At 45.1% G+C, this 17203-nt stretch overlaps 1 protein-coding gene across 1 annotated transcript in view; it reads left to right on the top strand.

Annotated features, from left to right (window-relative positions):
• myo5aa (myosin VAa) overlaps positions 1 to 16174 on the top strand; it is a 43235-nt gene extending 27061 nt beyond the window's left edge. The window contains exons 18-40 of the mRNA XM_079293164.1: positions 47 to 155; positions 374 to 585; positions 802 to 958; positions 1284 to 1523; positions 1614 to 1862; positions 2344 to 2437; positions 4109 to 4254; positions 4422 to 4535; positions 4686 to 4820; positions 5202 to 5258; positions 5433 to 5660; positions 7205 to 7305; positions 9038 to 9118; positions 10359 to 10557; positions 11549 to 11642; positions 11753 to 11902; positions 12208 to 12362; positions 12525 to 12614; positions 13009 to 13159; positions 13395 to 13677; positions 13784 to 13958; positions 14113 to 14193; positions 14783 to 16174. Of these exons, the coding sequence (XP_079149290.1) occupies positions 47 to 155; positions 374 to 585; positions 802 to 958; positions 1284 to 1523; positions 1614 to 1862; positions 2344 to 2437; positions 4109 to 4254; positions 4422 to 4535; positions 4686 to 4820; positions 5202 to 5258; positions 5433 to 5660; positions 7205 to 7305; positions 9038 to 9118; positions 10359 to 10557; positions 11549 to 11642; positions 11753 to 11902; positions 12208 to 12362; positions 12525 to 12614; positions 13009 to 13159; positions 13395 to 13677; positions 13784 to 13958; positions 14113 to 14193; positions 14783 to 14935 (3454 nt within the window). The 3' untranslated portion in view covers positions 14936 to 16174. The remainder of the gene's footprint in view (positions 1 to 46; positions 156 to 373; positions 586 to 801; positions 959 to 1283; positions 1524 to 1613; positions 1863 to 2343; positions 2438 to 4108; positions 4255 to 4421; positions 4536 to 4685; positions 4821 to 5201; positions 5259 to 5432; positions 5661 to 7204; positions 7306 to 9037; positions 9119 to 10358; positions 10558 to 11548; positions 11643 to 11752; positions 11903 to 12207; positions 12363 to 12524; positions 12615 to 13008; positions 13160 to 13394; positions 13678 to 13783; positions 13959 to 14112; positions 14194 to 14782) is intronic.
• Positions 16175 to 17203: the final 1029 nt, after the last annotated feature.

Below are 17203 nucleotides of genomic sequence, written 5' to 3'. Positions count from 1 at the left end.
CAAATGTTTACGTCGCGGCTAACTTTTTTTCATGTGCGTGTCTCAGATGGACGTACCAGGAGTTCTTCAGCCGTTACAGAGTGCTGATGAAGCAGAAGGACGTGTTGGCTGACAAGAAGTTGACCTGCAGAAATGTTATGGAGCAACTGGTGCAGGTCAGGCTGTCCGGGTTTTTACCTTCCCTTCATTCTTAACAAGGAAAAATAATATGATTTGCATTGTTTACGGCACCTATAGCTTTTCATTTCCGAGTCCTTTGTTCTGCTCCTTTAGCCTTCGAAGCAAACACTGGTCTCACAGAGTAAATCCGTCCCTTCTTTGGTCCGTCTAATCACCGTCTTACTCCTGATCCTCTGCTCCTGTCTTCCTTCAGGACCAGGACAAATACCAGTTTGGTAAGACCAAGATCTTCTTCAGGGCCGGCCAGGTTGCCTACCTGGAGAAGTTGAGGGCGGAGAAGTTGCGTGCTGCCTGCATTCGCATCCAGAAAACCATTCGCTGCTGGCTGGAGCGCAAGAAGTACCTGCGCAAGCGCAGCTCTGCCATCACCATCCAGAGGTTCACCAGAGGATACCAGGCTCGCTGGTGAGTCAGCTGAACTCCCTTCAGCCATTAAAGCAGAACAATCACATGCGAACACATTTGATTCCTTCTAACGGATTGTTTTAAAAGACAATGTTGGGTAAAACTACCGGTATTTGCTTTGATTATTGCAGTGAAATTAGTCGCAGGATGAAATACCTGAGGTCTAAAGTTGTGTTCAAGGGTTCGTTGAGACCTGTTTATCTCTGGTCTCCTCAGCCTGGCCAAGTTCATGCGTCGCACGCAGGCGGCCACCGTTATCCAGAAGTACCAGCGGATGTGCGTGGAGAGGAAACGCTACAGGCAGAAGCAGGCTGCCGCTCTGGTCATGCAGACGATCCTCAGAGCGTACATGGCCCGGCAGAAGTACCAGGCGGTAAGACGCGCGTCACAAAATGCCGCAAAATGAATTCAACCTCACCGATTATTAAATCCTAAGATCCAGCTTTCTCACGAGAACAATTCAACTAAACATTTCTTATACTTTGTTATACTCGTTCAGTTATTGTCCTACTTACTCACTCACTTCTACAAAATACTGTAACAAGCAAATCACACCCGTTGCAAGTGTGACTGTTACGGAAAGGAACAGGAATCAGTGAAATCATAAAAAAATGATATTTTCCTGTACGTAATTATACCCACGTGGGCTCTTCTCACTCTTTCTGCTTCTCCTTTGCTGTTTCTGTTTCCGTCTGAAGTTACGGCGAGAGCACAAGGCGGTGATCATCCAGAAGCGCGTCCGCGGCTGGCTGGCTCGGTGCTGGTACAAGCGCTGCCTCGTCTCCATCGTCTACCTGCAGTGCTGCTTCCGCAGGATGAAGGCCAGGCGCGAGCTGAAGAAGCTGAAGATCGAGGCTCGCTCAGTGCAACACCTCAAGAAGCTCAACAAAGGCATGGAGAACAAGATCATGCAGCTGCAGAGGAAAATCGACGAGCAGGTGAGGGATTTTCCCCCATTTTTGTATTGATTTATTTAGTCATGCGGGTGTTTGACTTGCCTGTTTTCATGATCCGTCCCATGCCTCCAGAACAAAGACAAGCGGTTGGTCAACGAGAAGCTCGTCGGTCTGGAGACCACCTACACAGCAGAGAGCGAGCGGATGCGTGGCGAGCTGAGCCGGCTGCGCGGGGTGGAGGAGGACGCCAAGAACAAAGGCAACCAAGTGTCCTCGCTGCTGGAGGAGCTGGAGAAGCTGAGGAAGGAGCTGAGTTCCACACAGAAGGAGAAGAAGACCATCGAGGACTGGGCGCAAACCTACAGGAACGAAATGGAGAAAGTAAGACGGGATCCACATCTGTACCTGCAGGCCTGTAGTGGTCCAGGTCCTCCATCTCGTAGATCTGTAGATGCGTTATTCTCAATTTTCTAGATTTCAAGGGAAAGTCACTGCTTATATACGCTCCTTAAAACCTCCTCTGTGTTCTCTCCTCCACTTAGTTTCCAGACTGTCGCGGTCAAAAGTCCTATTATTAGTTTAAAGCTAAGGTCACTAGAAAGTGCTCCAGATTAGTACAATGTCCCATAGTTTCCTGGAAATGTGTATATATATATATATATCACAACATATATTTTTTGCTTAAATATGCATATTGGCTGTTTGTCTGTTTTTTGTCCTCAAATAACCCGGGGAGCATCTTTTAAGAGTTAGGAGTTACAGTAATGTGTTGGATGTGGAAAATAAATGGATCAGTCACACAACATGTTAGTGAAGGATAATTTGTTAATGTGTGTGTTTCTGTGTGTGTGTGTGTGTGTAGATGGTCTCGGAGCTGAAGGAGCAGAATGGCTCGCTGAAGAAGGAGAAGGACGACTTGAACAGGTCGATTCAGGAACAGAGTCAGCAGATGACAGGTATGAAAACGCCACCTCCTAAATCATCCATCTAGTCATACAGAAAGGCGTGAATGTCTCCTAAACCAGTGATTCTTAACCATAGGGCCGCGGCCCATGATTGGACCGCGAGCGCCACCTAGAGGGCCGCGAAAAACTTTCAGTTTTGCACCTGTGGGCCGCGAGGGCCGCGGGACCGCATAGGTTATCAATTGAAGACACCAGAGATCTTACTGTTATCCATGAGACGCTCAGTTACAATACAGCTTCCCACCACCTGGTGGCGGTAATGCGTCAGTCAGTTGTTTCACAAGCTGCAATAAGCAGAAGAAGACACTCAGCTAGCCGCTAGCCTGTAGCCAAAGTTATGGATAAGTTATTAAAAAGAAAAAATGAAGACGACAGTGGTGCCATACCCCCCAAAAGTCTAAATGTGTGCGCAAGTAGAACCCTGACTTTCTTAAGTACGGCTTTGTGAACGGAGGCAACGAGGCAGAGCCGAGTGCTCAGTGTGTGGAATGTGAGCTAATGCTATCAAACGAAGCTCTGAAGCCTTCAGAAATAAAGCGACACGTAGCGACGAAACATCCAGCGCTCGTGGGAACGTCTGTTGGGCTTCTTGTTGTGTATGCAGGTTTACATACACATGATAATAAATGTCTTTGTGATCATCACATTGTATCATCTCATTTATTTAACAAGGGTTTTGACTGTTCAACACCGGCATCCTCGATCCCCTCCCCTTCCGGTCCTACGGCTTGTTTGCGCAAATACGTCACAAAACATGTCCGTGTTTGGTATCCCAGCATGCCCAAAATCCTCATCTTTGCAAAGAAATCATCGATTTTCTTTCATTTCTTATGGTTTCTCCACAAAAGGAGCCCACACACACACTGTCCAAAGTCGCCATAACCGCTGCAAGTCGTATCTTGCAGCATTTCGACGGAAAAAGACACATTACAGACCCGACAACGTGCTAGCGGATGTTACCATGGAGCTCCTGCCTTTAGAAAACGCTAGTACTTATAGTACAAACCTTATCCTCCTCTTCCGTAAGCCGTCAACCAACGTTTGCGTAACTGAGCTATTCTCATTCTCGTTCTTGCGCTCGGTCGCAGCCATTAAGCACAGCAAGTCCGCTACTCACACACCACGTATTCGACCATATATACATAGTTTTTGCAATTTGCAAAGGCTAAAAATAAAAGGAAAATAATATAAAATCACAATATAAAGGGAGAAACACCTTTAGTGTGTCAGAATATCATGTGGTTACCATGTGTCCATTTGGGTCTCCAAATGTCCTTTTAGAGCTCCGCCTGGATCTCTTCATGAAGAAACTCTGTAGAATGGTCATACTTTGTCCAATCTTCTTCAAATGTGAGGCAGTTGTTCACTGATAGTGTAGTTACAGCCCTATACTGTCCTGTACCTGTACAGATACAGCCACCGGCAGTTATTTATACTGAAAGATACTTTTTTATTTTATGCGGACAAAAATCTTACATTTTGACTGACTCCAAAGGCCCACTGCTCTGTTTCTGTATGACCTACAGGTTGTCTGACACTTTTGATGCATATAGTCAGAGTGGGCCCCGGGACACTTTGTCCTTGAACAGTTGGGCCCCGAGGTCAAAAAGGTTAAGAACCCCTGTCCTAAACCATACAGTGTGTTTCTTCATGACCCTTCAGAGAAAATGGCCCGTGCCATATTAGAGGAGACTCAGCAGCTGAAGACCGATCTGAACGAGGAGCGATCTCGCTACCAGAATCTCCTGACAGAGCACCGCCGCCTCGAGGAGAAACACGACGACCTGAAGGAGGAGATGGTCTCCTCGGTGAGGAGCGCATGCACACACCCAGTCAATACTTATGAGATGTTTAACTCGTGTATGAACATCTGACATCAAATGGTTTGTGGTATTCAACACTTGGCTGCACTTACAGTCTGAACTGGAGTCGATCGTTTTCTAAATGAGAGGTTTATTGTCTCTCTCGCCTGTAGAACGTCTCAAAGCCTGGCCACAGGAGAACAGATTCCACCCACAGCAGCAACGGATCAGAGTACACGTACAACTCAGAGTACGCCGAATTGGAAGAAGGTTCCCGTGCCGCCGAAGTAAGATCGTTGGCATTAAGTACACATTTAATAAGAGGGAACGTCCAGAGATATGGTTTCTACTGTTAGGGCAACTTTAACATCAGCAACTTTCATTTGAACGCATTTAAACGTCGCCATTTCGATACTTTTCACGTCCTTGTCCTGCAGGATGTGACTCGAGGAATCGACACCTCGCTGACCCTCAAGCTGCAGAAACGTTTGACAGAACTGGAGCAACAAAACCAGTCGCTGCGCAACGAACTGGAAAACAAGGAGGACCAGTTCCAGCGGGCTAGAGCCAGGGTACCGACACCCACACTGGGCTCTGAAATACATCATATTATCAATGTGTATACTATTAACAAAAGATATAACACTTATATCACACCTCGTTGTAAGCCTCCTTTGAGTGTGTTAACATTAAAGGATTGTAAACCTACAGTAATGCTTGTATAGTACCGAATAAAAGCTAAAATATACATACGTAAGCATTTAATAACCCAGTGTGAGAACAAATAAGTACTTTTTTTTTACACTTTTTATGACTCCTTGATATAATAAGAGGCTTTTTCATGCTCATGTACATGATTTAAAGGTCTCATTTGTTAACACATAGGGTATTACACAGGCCCTGTTCTTATTCTGTCTCGTGTCAACACAGAGTTTGTCTTTGTCTTGTTTCAGGATGACGTTGAGTTTAAAAAGGCTCGTGGGGCAGAGCTGGAGTACGAGTCCCTTAAGGTAAGCTATGAGAGCAGTAGAAAGTAGAAATGTAACACTGGCACATGTTTCCTCACAATGACTTGATCCAAAGCCAGACGTCTTCTTTTATTACAGTGTTTCCGTAGCTCCAGAAAGCCTCTTTTGCCACTAGTTGTCATAACTATGAAACACTGAATTTTTTTCTCTTCTCAGCGTCAGGAGCTGGATTCTGAGAACAAGAAACTGAAACATGATCTAGTGGCGATTAGGCAAAGCCTGCTGGGTAAAGCAGCTACTGGTGCTGGGGCCCCGGGCTCCCCGGCTTACAAGGTGGTCTTGGAGCAGCTCAACGCCTCCTGCGAGGAACTGGAGGTCCGTAAAGAGGAGGTGCTGATCCTGCGCTCCCAGCTGGTCAGCCAGAAGGAAGCCATGCACCACAAGGTAGAAGAACATTTAGCTGTCTCTGTTGTCTCTGTCCTCAAGGAGGGAAAGTTCATCCATCACCACTGCTCAACTGGAAATGATCCAAAGATCTTGAAAAGCCGAGTATGTGGTTAATAATCATCCTCATGCAATTTAACATGTAGGCTCTGTGGTCACATGGTGCTGTTGTTCGTTCACAAAGTGAAGCTAGATTTTGGTGGGCGTCTCCTGCTTGATTGGATCCACCGAATCACATTTGTGTGTTGTGTTTTCACCGGTGTCTGTTTCTCCGTTTGTCTATTTGTTAGCACAATGTCCCAAAACACGACTAATGGATCAGGCCAAATCTCCAACGGCCTAAAGATGACTTCAACATTACTTGATTGACATTTGAACTCTAGTTAGTTGGTGATTTAGGTCAAATCCCGTTGTTATTTACACTGTATGTCGATATTGTTTTCACTGCACCGTCAGTGTGTCTAACGCTCCTGTCTCCACCTTCTCTCCTCCATCCATGCTTTCCCACAGGATGAGAAGGTACAGTTTAAAAACTGCATCATGCACGAGTAGTTCACACTTTATTCAAAGTGGGTGTTGCATGTAAAACCTCCGTAGGTAAGAAATCTGATCCAGAAATAAGTTTTATATTTCATCTCAGTGATAGCCATCAGCAGCAGCACCGCTCTGTGCTGCTCTTAGCACCGCTGCTAGGAAAGATGTTAAAGGAACTTCAAGTTGACTCATAGATACTAGCTGTATATCTGGTCAAATATGGCTTCTTCTAGTGCGTTTCACAGAGAGTTTAGTGAAAGAAAAGGTTTCATCACGTCAACTATAAACTTCAGTACCTGAAGATGATGTGTGAGGGTGCATGTTCCCTCCAAAGTATGACAACTATTTGCACTGGAACCATAACCGCTGACCAAATTATTGTCAAACGAGAAACCCAAAAGTGAAGCGATGACATAAAATCACAGAGGAAACAAAAGATCAGTATTCTTACTTTAAGAGGCTTTACACACACACACACACACACGCGCTGTCCCCTCCAGGCTGGAGTTTGATGATCTCATCTGTCAAGTCCTTTGTCTGTGTGAATGAATGCAGTTATGGACCGTTTGTTTCACTGAGAGTTCTGCTCATCAGCAGTCATTTTGCATTGGTTCTTGTGAACACTGTCTGTGATACGCTCACAACCCGCGGATGGATGTCACGACAAAACTAAAACCCTTTGCAAGTAGAAATTGAAATGGCAGCCTGTACATTTCTGTTCATACCAAGGCAACACAGACAAGGGGGCTCGCTTCACAGTGCCGAGCAGTGGTGACTACTTGTGTCTGTACTAAGTCATCGTATGTTTTGAATTATTCATGTTGCTGTTGACTCACTAAAGAAATAAACTCTGTCACCGTTTGTCTGCTGCATTATACTGCAGCTACATAGATGCACAGATATGCTGGTTCCCTTGCTTAATGCTAGCAAGGGATGTTCTTTTAGGATGTTCTTTTAAATGTGTAAGTCTTTCTCATTTATCCCCGTTTCCTTTATTTACCTCTCTGTAGGAGACCATGACCGAGCCTTCGGTCTATGTCGAGGATGTGTCCAAACTGAAGGACGCTGATGAACTCAAGCAAGCGTACATGGGCCTCAAAGACACCAACAGGTACTTTGGTCCAGCCAGTTCTCCTCCAGGTCTCCAGGTCTCCACATTCATCAATGTTAAATTCACCCGAAGCAGCCGAGCCCAACATTTGTATCTCACTGAGCTCTCGCTCCTTTCTCGATATCAGCGTGAAATATGTGCAAGAAATGTGTGTTTGTGAACGCTGCCTTGTCCTGTGCAGATCTCCTAGGTTCATGCGTAAGCCGTTGGAAGTCAGTGACCTCCTGAGTAGGCTGAGGTAACCAATGAGACGCGGCCTACGCATCATGGAACAGAGCATGCATGGCCACGCTGATGCCCAACCCGAGTTGAAAATGTCACTGAAGCAGAAACTGCTGACTCTACGTTGTAGTGCTGATGTAAAGCTTGGGTAGCTTTGCGCGGCGTTTTCTGGCCCTAACTGCATGTGGAATAATGCAGCAGCTCTAGTTACAGTTAAAGGTCTTACTCGTGCTCTAACACTGTGTTTACCAGTGCTCAAGGAATGTGTGCTTGGCTTTTGGAGTCAAGTTTTAGGATTTACAGGTCTGCATGGGATTCGATGAATCGGCATGTACACGAGTAGAGTCTCTTAAACTGAAGGTAGTTTCTGTTTGAGCGCAAAACAAAGATGCAAAGACATTTTCAAAAGCTCCGGTGTGTTTTTGGAGATGCTGCAGAACTCTTATGTTCGCAGTGCAGTGTTTACAAAGTATGCGGCATGAAAGCATGGACATGTCTGAGCTAAACAACCTGTATGTATGTCATCTTCAGTTGTAGTTTAACCTTTATTAACACATAGATTTACAACACAACAGGCAGTGATAGGTCGGATGTCGCTGTGTGGAAGCCTCCTGTCTCAGCTTTATGGAATGAGTTTGGCGTAAATCCTGCATGAATGCCCACTTGTTTTCCTTTGTTTGTCGAAGCAGAGATGCACAGCACACTTTTAATGAATTGGATGTCGATGCGACAACATTACTTTTCTTATAGAATACACTTAAAGTTACAGTGTTGAGGGAAACTCTTCACATTGGTGCGTAACAGAGTTGCCCAAACCTCTGCGCTGTGCGTCACTGCCTTCATACCCTTTTCTTCCATGTTGCTCCCTTTGTTGCCTTCTTTGTTCACACACTGACATACATACAGTGGAGAGTATTTAGTACACAGCAGGCTACATTTAGACAATTAAGGACTTCACCACTGTTGCAATCAGCAGCGCCTTAAAACCTGAATCTGTGGGTATCTCAGTGTTGGAAGTAATTCAAATTACAGATAGATTAACGTCACAGTCCAAATCCTGATGGCATAGAAAGTTTCCAGTTTTAGTTTGGTGGTTGAATCACATGAATTAAAGCTACTAAGAGGAACTTGTTTTGATTTTGGTGGTGCCTGTGGACTAAAGTGGTAGAATCTCCGAGTCCCTTTTAGAAAACCTCTCATTTGAACGCAGCAGGGTACGACAGTCGCCCCCTCCTGGCTGGAGGAGGAGCCGCTGCGTTCATTACAAGTTCCTCGTAGTAACTTTAAAAGGTAGATGGACACAGGTTTTCTTTCTCCACAGTCACATTCAGTCACTCCACATCGTCTTGCATCATATTGGACAGTTTTTACATGCACACATCTCAGATGAGGAGAAGAAGACGTGTTACTGTTGTCTTGCACATCTCCTTCCCCAACCACACCATCCCACATTTTTATTTTTTTGTTGTTGTGTTGTTCGTGTTCCTTTTGTGTTTTGTTTGTCGGTCAGATCTGCCGCTCCAGACTTCCATAAGCTGAATGAGGACGGAGAGCTGTGGCTGGTTAATCAGGGCTTAAAGGAAACCATCAGGTGTCATTTCTTTTTAGCATGATACGTTTGCCTTTTCACAGGAAAGAATGTTTGCTGCTGTTCTTCTTCGTTCACCTCTTCTCTCGCGCTCACGCTTCATTGACCGTTTCTCTCACGTCTTTGAACTTATTCACAGGACATGTAGTAGTTGTTGGTATTCAGGAGTCCTCCAGACTAATAGGAACAGCTTCTCTAAGCCTACTTTATGTGTTATGCATTTGGCCCCAGACCTCATTAGAGGGGCCCTACGAGGGTAGTTTTAGCGTTGTGTTACAGAGTTTTAGCATATCATGTGTTCTACCCGGGTGCTATCGATATTTTTGGCACAACCGAAGATTTGCCCAGTTGATTTGGTCACACACTCTTCTGACAGGGTTGGGTGCTCTATAAAAGTTCTATAGAGATTCTCCACACATGTTTCTTAATGGATAGTCATTTATTTAAGGTTTTTGTTTGATTTTCCCATTTTATTTATAACAGTGCTTCAGAATTTGTCTTCATTCTGCCACTAACCTTGTTTTACTCACTTATGACAGTCTGTAAAATATCTCAGCTTCCTGTAAAATATTAACTTTAATATTCACTGCAGAGCTCGTTGGTTTATTTGCATTGTAAAATGCTTTTATGCCACCAGATGTATTCGATTTGCTAACTGATCAGCTGTTCCTTATGTAGTTGAAACACAGCGAGAAAACAAGTCTTGTTTCTGACATTGAACACAATTCCTAAGAATTGTTCACAAACATTCCTTTGTGCAAAGCTTATTTCTTTCCTTGCTCATATCTTTTTTTAAATTACGCACGGGGAGAAGAACCTGAGAATCGTTCTGAGCATTAAGTTTAAAGAAAGTGAATCTCAATGAGTCAGCAGATTTAAAGAGTGTTCGGAGAGGCTGGACTCTGGGCTGCTGGTAGTGTCTGCACAGCATGCCGCTGTCCTGCGTCACCACACTGGTGAAAAGCTCGTTCTCTGACTGTTGTTTGTTCTTTTACTTACGCTACAATGCTGATTTATTTTTCCTCTCCTTCTTCCATCGATTCCCTTTCTCTTGTTATTCCCCAACTTTTCTTCTATCCCACTCCATCGTCCTGTCTTCCCTCACTTCCTTTCACCTGCCACATACCTCTTCCTTTTCCCTTCTCCCTCCATCTTCTATCGACCCTCCTTCCTTGTTTCATCTTTGGCACACCTCTGTTCTTCTTCTTCTTCTCCTCCTCCTCCTCCTCCTCCCCCACCTCAGGCTGCTGGAGCACCAGCTGCAGACTCAGCGGAGAGGTTACGATAACGAGGTGGAGTCGTTGCGCGGCGAGCTGCACAATGTCAAGGAGGAGAACAACCGTCAGCAGCAGCTCTTGGCCCAAAACCTGCAGCTGCCTCCAGAGGCCCGAATCGAAGCCAGTCTGCAACACGAGATCACCCGGCTCACCAACGAGAACCTGGTACGCTGCAGCACACACACACAGATGCATACAGGTTGACAAATACACACACTAGCAGAATCCCGTACATACAGGAAACAATGTGTTGCACAAGGTTACGGTTAAGATATGAAACCGTTAACAATGAAGACATTGATATGACATAAATATGGAGTCCGTGGAACGACCATATCATGATGGGTTTCATGCCTGAATTTGTAAACATTTTCTTCTCTGACTGAACATGACTTTTATATTCAAATAGTCAAAAGGTTTTTCAATCGACATTTCAAGTTACAATGTACATAACAGATCCATAACCAACAATTCAAAAGAACAATCGGAAACATTACATGTGGTTTTTGCTACATTTGAGCCCCGTTCTTGCACACTGCAAAGCGTGGCAGGAACATGTTTGGGTTGGTCGTTTCATCTCCACTTGGGCCACGCATACAAAACCTGAAACAGTGTTTCACACACACACACACACACTCATTTGTGTGGATGGTATCACCTGACAGGAGCGCCTGGCCGAAGACCCCACAGCATCCCGAGAGGCTCGAGTCACCATTTTACGACGGATGGTTGTATGTAGAGTGTACGTGCATGCGTGTGTGTTTGCACGTGTCAGCACTAACTGAGGTTTGTGTGTTTTGAATGAAGCAGCGCTGAATGTCGCTCTAACTCTCCACAGCGGCGTCTTCTAACTCACAGCGTAGCAGCTCTTCACCTTTTGTCTTGTTTCTAACAGCCAGCGAGTCCTTCAGCTTCTCTTCCTCTGAAAGAGCAATCAGCACAGCAGCTCATGTCGATTTTAAACCCCCCTCACCCCTCCTCTCTGTTGCTTTGTTTCCAAGATGGTAGTAAATGCAAAGCCAACAGCTGATGTACAGAAGTGTTTGAGTGTGAAGCTGAGAAGTCGGAGGCTTGCCGTTTCTCCTCACGCTTCTCTTTTCTTTCTCTTTTTATCCGTCTCTCTCTCTCCATCACTCCAACCCTCGGCCGGTTTCAGGATCTAATGGAGCAACTGGAGAAGCAGGACCGAACCATCCGCAAGCTGAAGAAGCAGCTGAAGGTTTACTCCAAGAGGATCGGAGAGATGGGGGGTACTTGACAAATTATGGATCAGCAAAGACTTGAGAGTCTGTACATGTTATGTGTTTGGGTGCTGCAGGGCAGGATGCCGCCTGACTGTCATGTCTTGTGTGTCTGCCAGCGGGTCAAGCCGAGGGACAGACGTCTCCAGGACAGATGGTGGACGAGCCGACGCACCCCGTCAACATTCCTCGCAGGGAGAAAGATTTCCAAGGGATGCTGGAGTACAAGAAGGAGGATGAGCTCAAACTGGTCAAGAACCTCATCCTGGGTAAGAACTAAGTATGAAGAGCAAGAAACAATTAGATGAAAGATAGTCGTCAAAAATCGATCAACTTTAAAGAGGTTATTTAAGGACAAACCACTGAGCCTAACATGGAACTGTTCTTCTTTTAAAGATAACTCTATAATGCCCCATTCATGTTCAAAATAAAGGCTTCATTCACAGTTTCTACCGTCTGAACTCGAGAAACCATCTTGTACAAAATGAATCTTTGTATCGACTGCAGAAACGTGTCTCCTAATGTTCTCCTCAGTCCATCGCTGAACTCTGAATTGCTCCTCTTGTCTCTCCAGAGCTGAAGCCTCGTGGCGTGGCTGTGAATCTGATCCCAGGTCTGCCGGCCTACATCCTGTTCATGTGTCTGAGACATGCAGACTACAACAATGACGACCAGAAGGTCCGCACCCTGCTCACCTCAACCATCAACAGCATTAAGAAGATCCTAAAGGTTTGTGTTTTATTAGGACTTTGGGGGCGACCTGTACAGGGTTTCGTATTTATTTATTTTTTTATCAGTCATTTGTGGAATGTTTGACTTGGACAAAGACTTGACTATTACCAGCTGGTTTTCTGACTCCGGTTTGCTCTTCCTCTCGTCTCTTCCTGTCAGAAACGAGGAGACGACTTTGAGACGGTCTCCTTCTGGCTGGCGAACACCTGCCGCTTCTTGCACTGTCTGAAACAATACAGCGGAGACGAGGTGAGACTCGCACCATGCACACCAACGTAGAAACCTTTGCGCTCAAATGTGTACACGTACATATATTGGGTTTGGTAAACTTGGATTCAATTAAACAATTTGATTGTTTTTTGCGTTTTTTCTTGGAAGAAATCGATCAACCGGTAGACATTAAATATAAAACGTTAAATGAACGGGAGATTGTTTTTTGTGTTGTTTGTAGAAAATGAATTCACTGTTCCTGTGATTGCAAATGGTGTTATAGTGATGGAAAGTGTAAAAGCTGACATGCATATAAAATATCATAGATTGGAATGAAATAGTATCTTTCGTAGTGTTGCAGAGGATAAACAGAGGTTCCTATCCTCTCACATGCACATTAAACCCCGTCTCTGCCTTCATCTGTGTTTGTTAGGCCTTCATGAAGCACAACACGCAGAGGCAGAATGAACACTCTCTGTCCAACTTCGACCTGGCCGAGTACAGACAGGTGATCAGTGACCTGGCCATCCAGATCTACCAGCAGCTGATCAAGTGCATGGAGAACATCCTCCAGCCCATGATAGGTGTGTGCATGTGTGTGTGTGTGGTCCTACAAGCTAATACTCCTGTAGTATTGATGGGATTTGTTTTTGTGCACGATACAAATACTTACAAAGCGTGTGTGTGTGTGTGTGTGTGTGTGTGTGTGTGTGTGTGTGTGTGTGTGTGTGTGTGTGTGTGTGTGTGTGTGTGTGTGTGTGTGTGTGTGTGTGTGTGTGTGTGTGTGTGTGTGTGTGTGTGTGTGTGTGTTCCCTGCAGTTTCTGGCATGCTGGAACACGAGACCATCCAGGGAGTGTCGGGGGTGAAGCCCACAGGCCTCCGTAAGCGAACATCGAGCATCGCCGACGAGGGCACCTACACGCTGGACTCCATCCTGCGGCAGCTCAGCGCCTTCCACTCCACCATGTGCCAGCACGGCACCGACCCTGAGCTCATCAAGCAGGTGGTGAAGCAGCAGTTCTACATCATCGGAGCCGTCACCCTTAACAACCTGCTGCTGCGCAAGGACATGTGCTCCTGGAGCAAAGGCATGCAGATCAGGTACAGTACGAGATGTTGCTGCTCAGAGCGGAGCTCCAAAGTGTGGCTGATATCTTTACCCTGTGTTGTTGTTGTTTCTTTACCTGTGACGTGTGTTTGTGTGCAGGTACAATGTGAGCCAGCTGGAGGAGTGGCTCAGAGACAAAGGTCTAATGACATTCGGAGCCAAGGAGACTCTGGAGCCTCTGATCCAGGCCGCTCAGCTGCTGCAGGTGAAGAAGAAGACTGACGAGGACGCCGGGGCCATCTGCTCCATGTGCCTGGCCCTCACCACTGCTCAGGTGAACTGTCCCGTCATTTATTAGCAACATTCAAAGAGACCAGGCAAGCTTTTGAAATCATCGCTCTCCACCTCAGTCTGTTTTAAAAGCTAAGAAACTCCATTCACTGTCGGTGAAATGTGTTTCTAACCTCTCTGTGTTGTGTCGCCTCCAGATTGTGAAGGTCTTGAACCTCTACACTCCAGTCAACGAATTTGAGGAGAGAGTATCGGTGTCATTCATACGAACCATACAGGTGATTGACTCCGATGTATCAATACAACATGTTTCACGTGGCTACAGTATGAATATTAAGGAAATGAATGCTGCTGGAAAACACCACCTGAAAATGTTACACCTTCCAAAGCACAAATTGAGTCCAGTGACGTTAAGTTTCATGAGTAACTTCAATCCTCAGGTATAGAACTTTAACACTCTGCTAATATATTGGCATGTCTCGATCCACTTGCAACTAAATTGGCGGACCTTCTCTACACCAACCAATTTTCCTAAAAAATGACATGTTTTGTATTTTTTTATGTACTTTTCTACTTTCCAGGCAGTTTGTATTTTTCAAACAACAGCTTATCTAATCACAGTGAATTGTTCTGCACATTGTGACTTAAATTAAAGGAATTAAAAAAAAACTTGACTGCCTCGGTGGTGGGAAAAAAATGTAGCAGCAATGCAAAGCACTAGACTGTGCAAAAACACCGGTACAGTCCCATAAGTTCATGAACTGAACCGATTTTAATTTATTCACTTCTTCCCTAAATTAAAATGGGCTCTTGTTGAATTCAAGGTGACCGCATATTAATGATTTGATCTCTTCTTTTTCCATTCAGACTCGCTTGCGAGATCGTTGTGAGAGTCTGCAGTTGTTGATGGACACGAAGATGATTTACCCGGTCACTTTCCCGTTCAGCCCTTCCTCCCTCGCCCTGGAAACCATCCAGATCCCCGGCTCGCTCAACCTGGGGTTCCTCACCCGCGTCTAAACCGAGGCCCCGCGGGCCGTTTTGATGTAGAGACCAGTTGGAATTGCAAGTAAAAAATAAAGAACATCAAAAGTTCAAATTTGTATTCACATAGTTTGAGCAATTATGTCCAAAACGTGAAGTGAAAAGCCTCAAAAAGCTTCTAATTCAAAACATGGATTCCCGTTCTCCTAAGAGATCCTTTGGCTGATCCTGAACATTGACACCTCAGAAAATCCGACAAAGAAAACCCCATCACGTCCTGAACTTGCAACATGCATCTGTACAATACTTGCATCCTCTGAACGTACACATGCACGCCTACACTCACGTGCACTTTCTCTCTTACAAAAACGCACAAATACACACGACACCCACGGTCGCCGCCGCTGGTTTAAATCTGTCTGTAAAAGGCCATCATCCATCCACTGCTTGTAAAAAATAAAAACGCCTGCCTCAAGAAAAGCCCAGTCGGGCTGATAAAAGGTCAAATCTTATCAACGCGAGAATGTACGTAACGATACACGGGAGCGGGGGCCCGTAACTTGATGAATTGTAGTCTAGCTTTGAATGTTGGGTCTATATTTAACAGGCAAAGTGAACACTGAGTCCCAGTGGGACGCCAGCTGAGTGACAGCGTGCTACAGTTAGCTCTCTGTTGAGGCAACCTGGACCAGGCTTCGCTCTGTCACCGTCATTTCACTCTCTGAACACAGTCGAGCCAAGACAGAACTCACCGTCTGTACTATATTATTTATACATATATGAATATGAATAATATATGTCATGTATTTTATTTATTGCATTTACCTCCGTCCCCACCCTCCCCTTTATTAGATTAGAAGCTTTCTCTTTGCAGTAAACATGTCTGACATATGAAGGCTGGGACCGTCATTTCCCACAGCTTTGTGAGGACTGTTCTACTTTAGGTCCATTGTTGGCTGTTTATGTCAATATCAGGTACATTGTGCCGTATAGTTTAAGGAGTGCCGGCACAGATGATAATTTGTTAGGTCACGTCTTAACGTAGATGTCGATGTTTATCCTGCGTTTCGGGCAGATGCAGTGTAGCACGGGTTTTAACTGAGGAGAGATTTAGACGGTACGACGAGGGTTTAACCTGCTGTCATCTACACCGTTTGCAGCTGTGACCAGAGCTGAGCGTCACAGGAAACACTGGCACAACGGTATTTAACACGACACTCTGCTTACTGCTGTATCACCGGGGGGGGGGGGTTTCTTCCTATCCTCGTCTTCTCTGGTCACAGCTCTAGTCAGTGCTTTGAAGCGGTTTTACTATTATCAACGTGGAAATATTTATTTCAGTATTGTCATTTTTCTTCAGCGTTAAAGCTGCGTATATTATGAAGCCATGTATCACTGAGCAGAATGGACGGGAAAGGTTTCTCTGATGTTGGTTTTGGGGAGTTTGTCTCAAACTTGTCCACTGCTTTTATTCCCACACTAACACGAACACAGACTGCAGCTTAGGGGACCCATTCCTCTCCTGTCTTCCACGCCTTCCTGTTTAGTGGCTAGGAAGGCACAATATGGGCCTTTAGAACCAAAAACAACAGAACAGGTGGAACTGCACTTTTCCCACATCTCCATTGCATGGGGTCACTGGCGTAGAAAGATATTTTTGGTCTTTTCTGTTTGGTGCTCCGGTTGTTTTTGGTTCAGATATCCAGACATATTTGGGGTGATTTTGCACCACACCCCCGTACTCTGTCAGTGTGGCGTAATAACTGCTGCCCTCATCTAACCTGCATGGGCGTGGCTTTGCCAGCATTACAATTTACCAAGCAATGAACCGGCATGCTTTTGTTCTTTTAGTTGTTTGAACAGAGAAACCTAGCTGAGTGTCCGGGAATCTGCCAATCTACAAAAAGTCCTTTGTCTGCGTTCACATGGTCCTCGCTGCCTCGTGTTTAGCACTTTCTCCCGTCTACTTCCTGTTGTGCCATCAGTATTAACAGTCCACCAAATTTGCCTCTTGCCCTCATGTGAACCTTATTTTTGCCGAATGACCTAACCTTACCCTTTCACAAACTTGGACTCAGTACCTTTTTTATTTTTGATTTAATGTCTTGTTTAGTTTCAAACCGACCAACACAGGAAATAAGAGTGAAGATACAGTATGTGCTGAGAAATCAATATATTTTACCAATGTGACGTATCTCAATAAAATGCCATATTAACTACAGATAAAAACAAATATTAAGTGGAGTAAAGAGAAGTTTGTGTGTGAAGGTGTTTTGTGTTGCACTGTATTTGAGAAGAATGTGA

The sequence above is a fragment of the Melanostigma gelatinosum genome (assembly GCF_949748355.1).
Source record: "Melanostigma gelatinosum genome assembly, chromosome: 2".
Classification (NCBI taxonomy): Eukaryota; Metazoa; Chordata; class Actinopteri; order Perciformes; family Zoarcidae; genus Melanostigma; species Melanostigma gelatinosum.
Note: the sequence above shows the minus strand (reverse complement) of the source record. Positions and strands in the feature narration are given on the sequence as shown.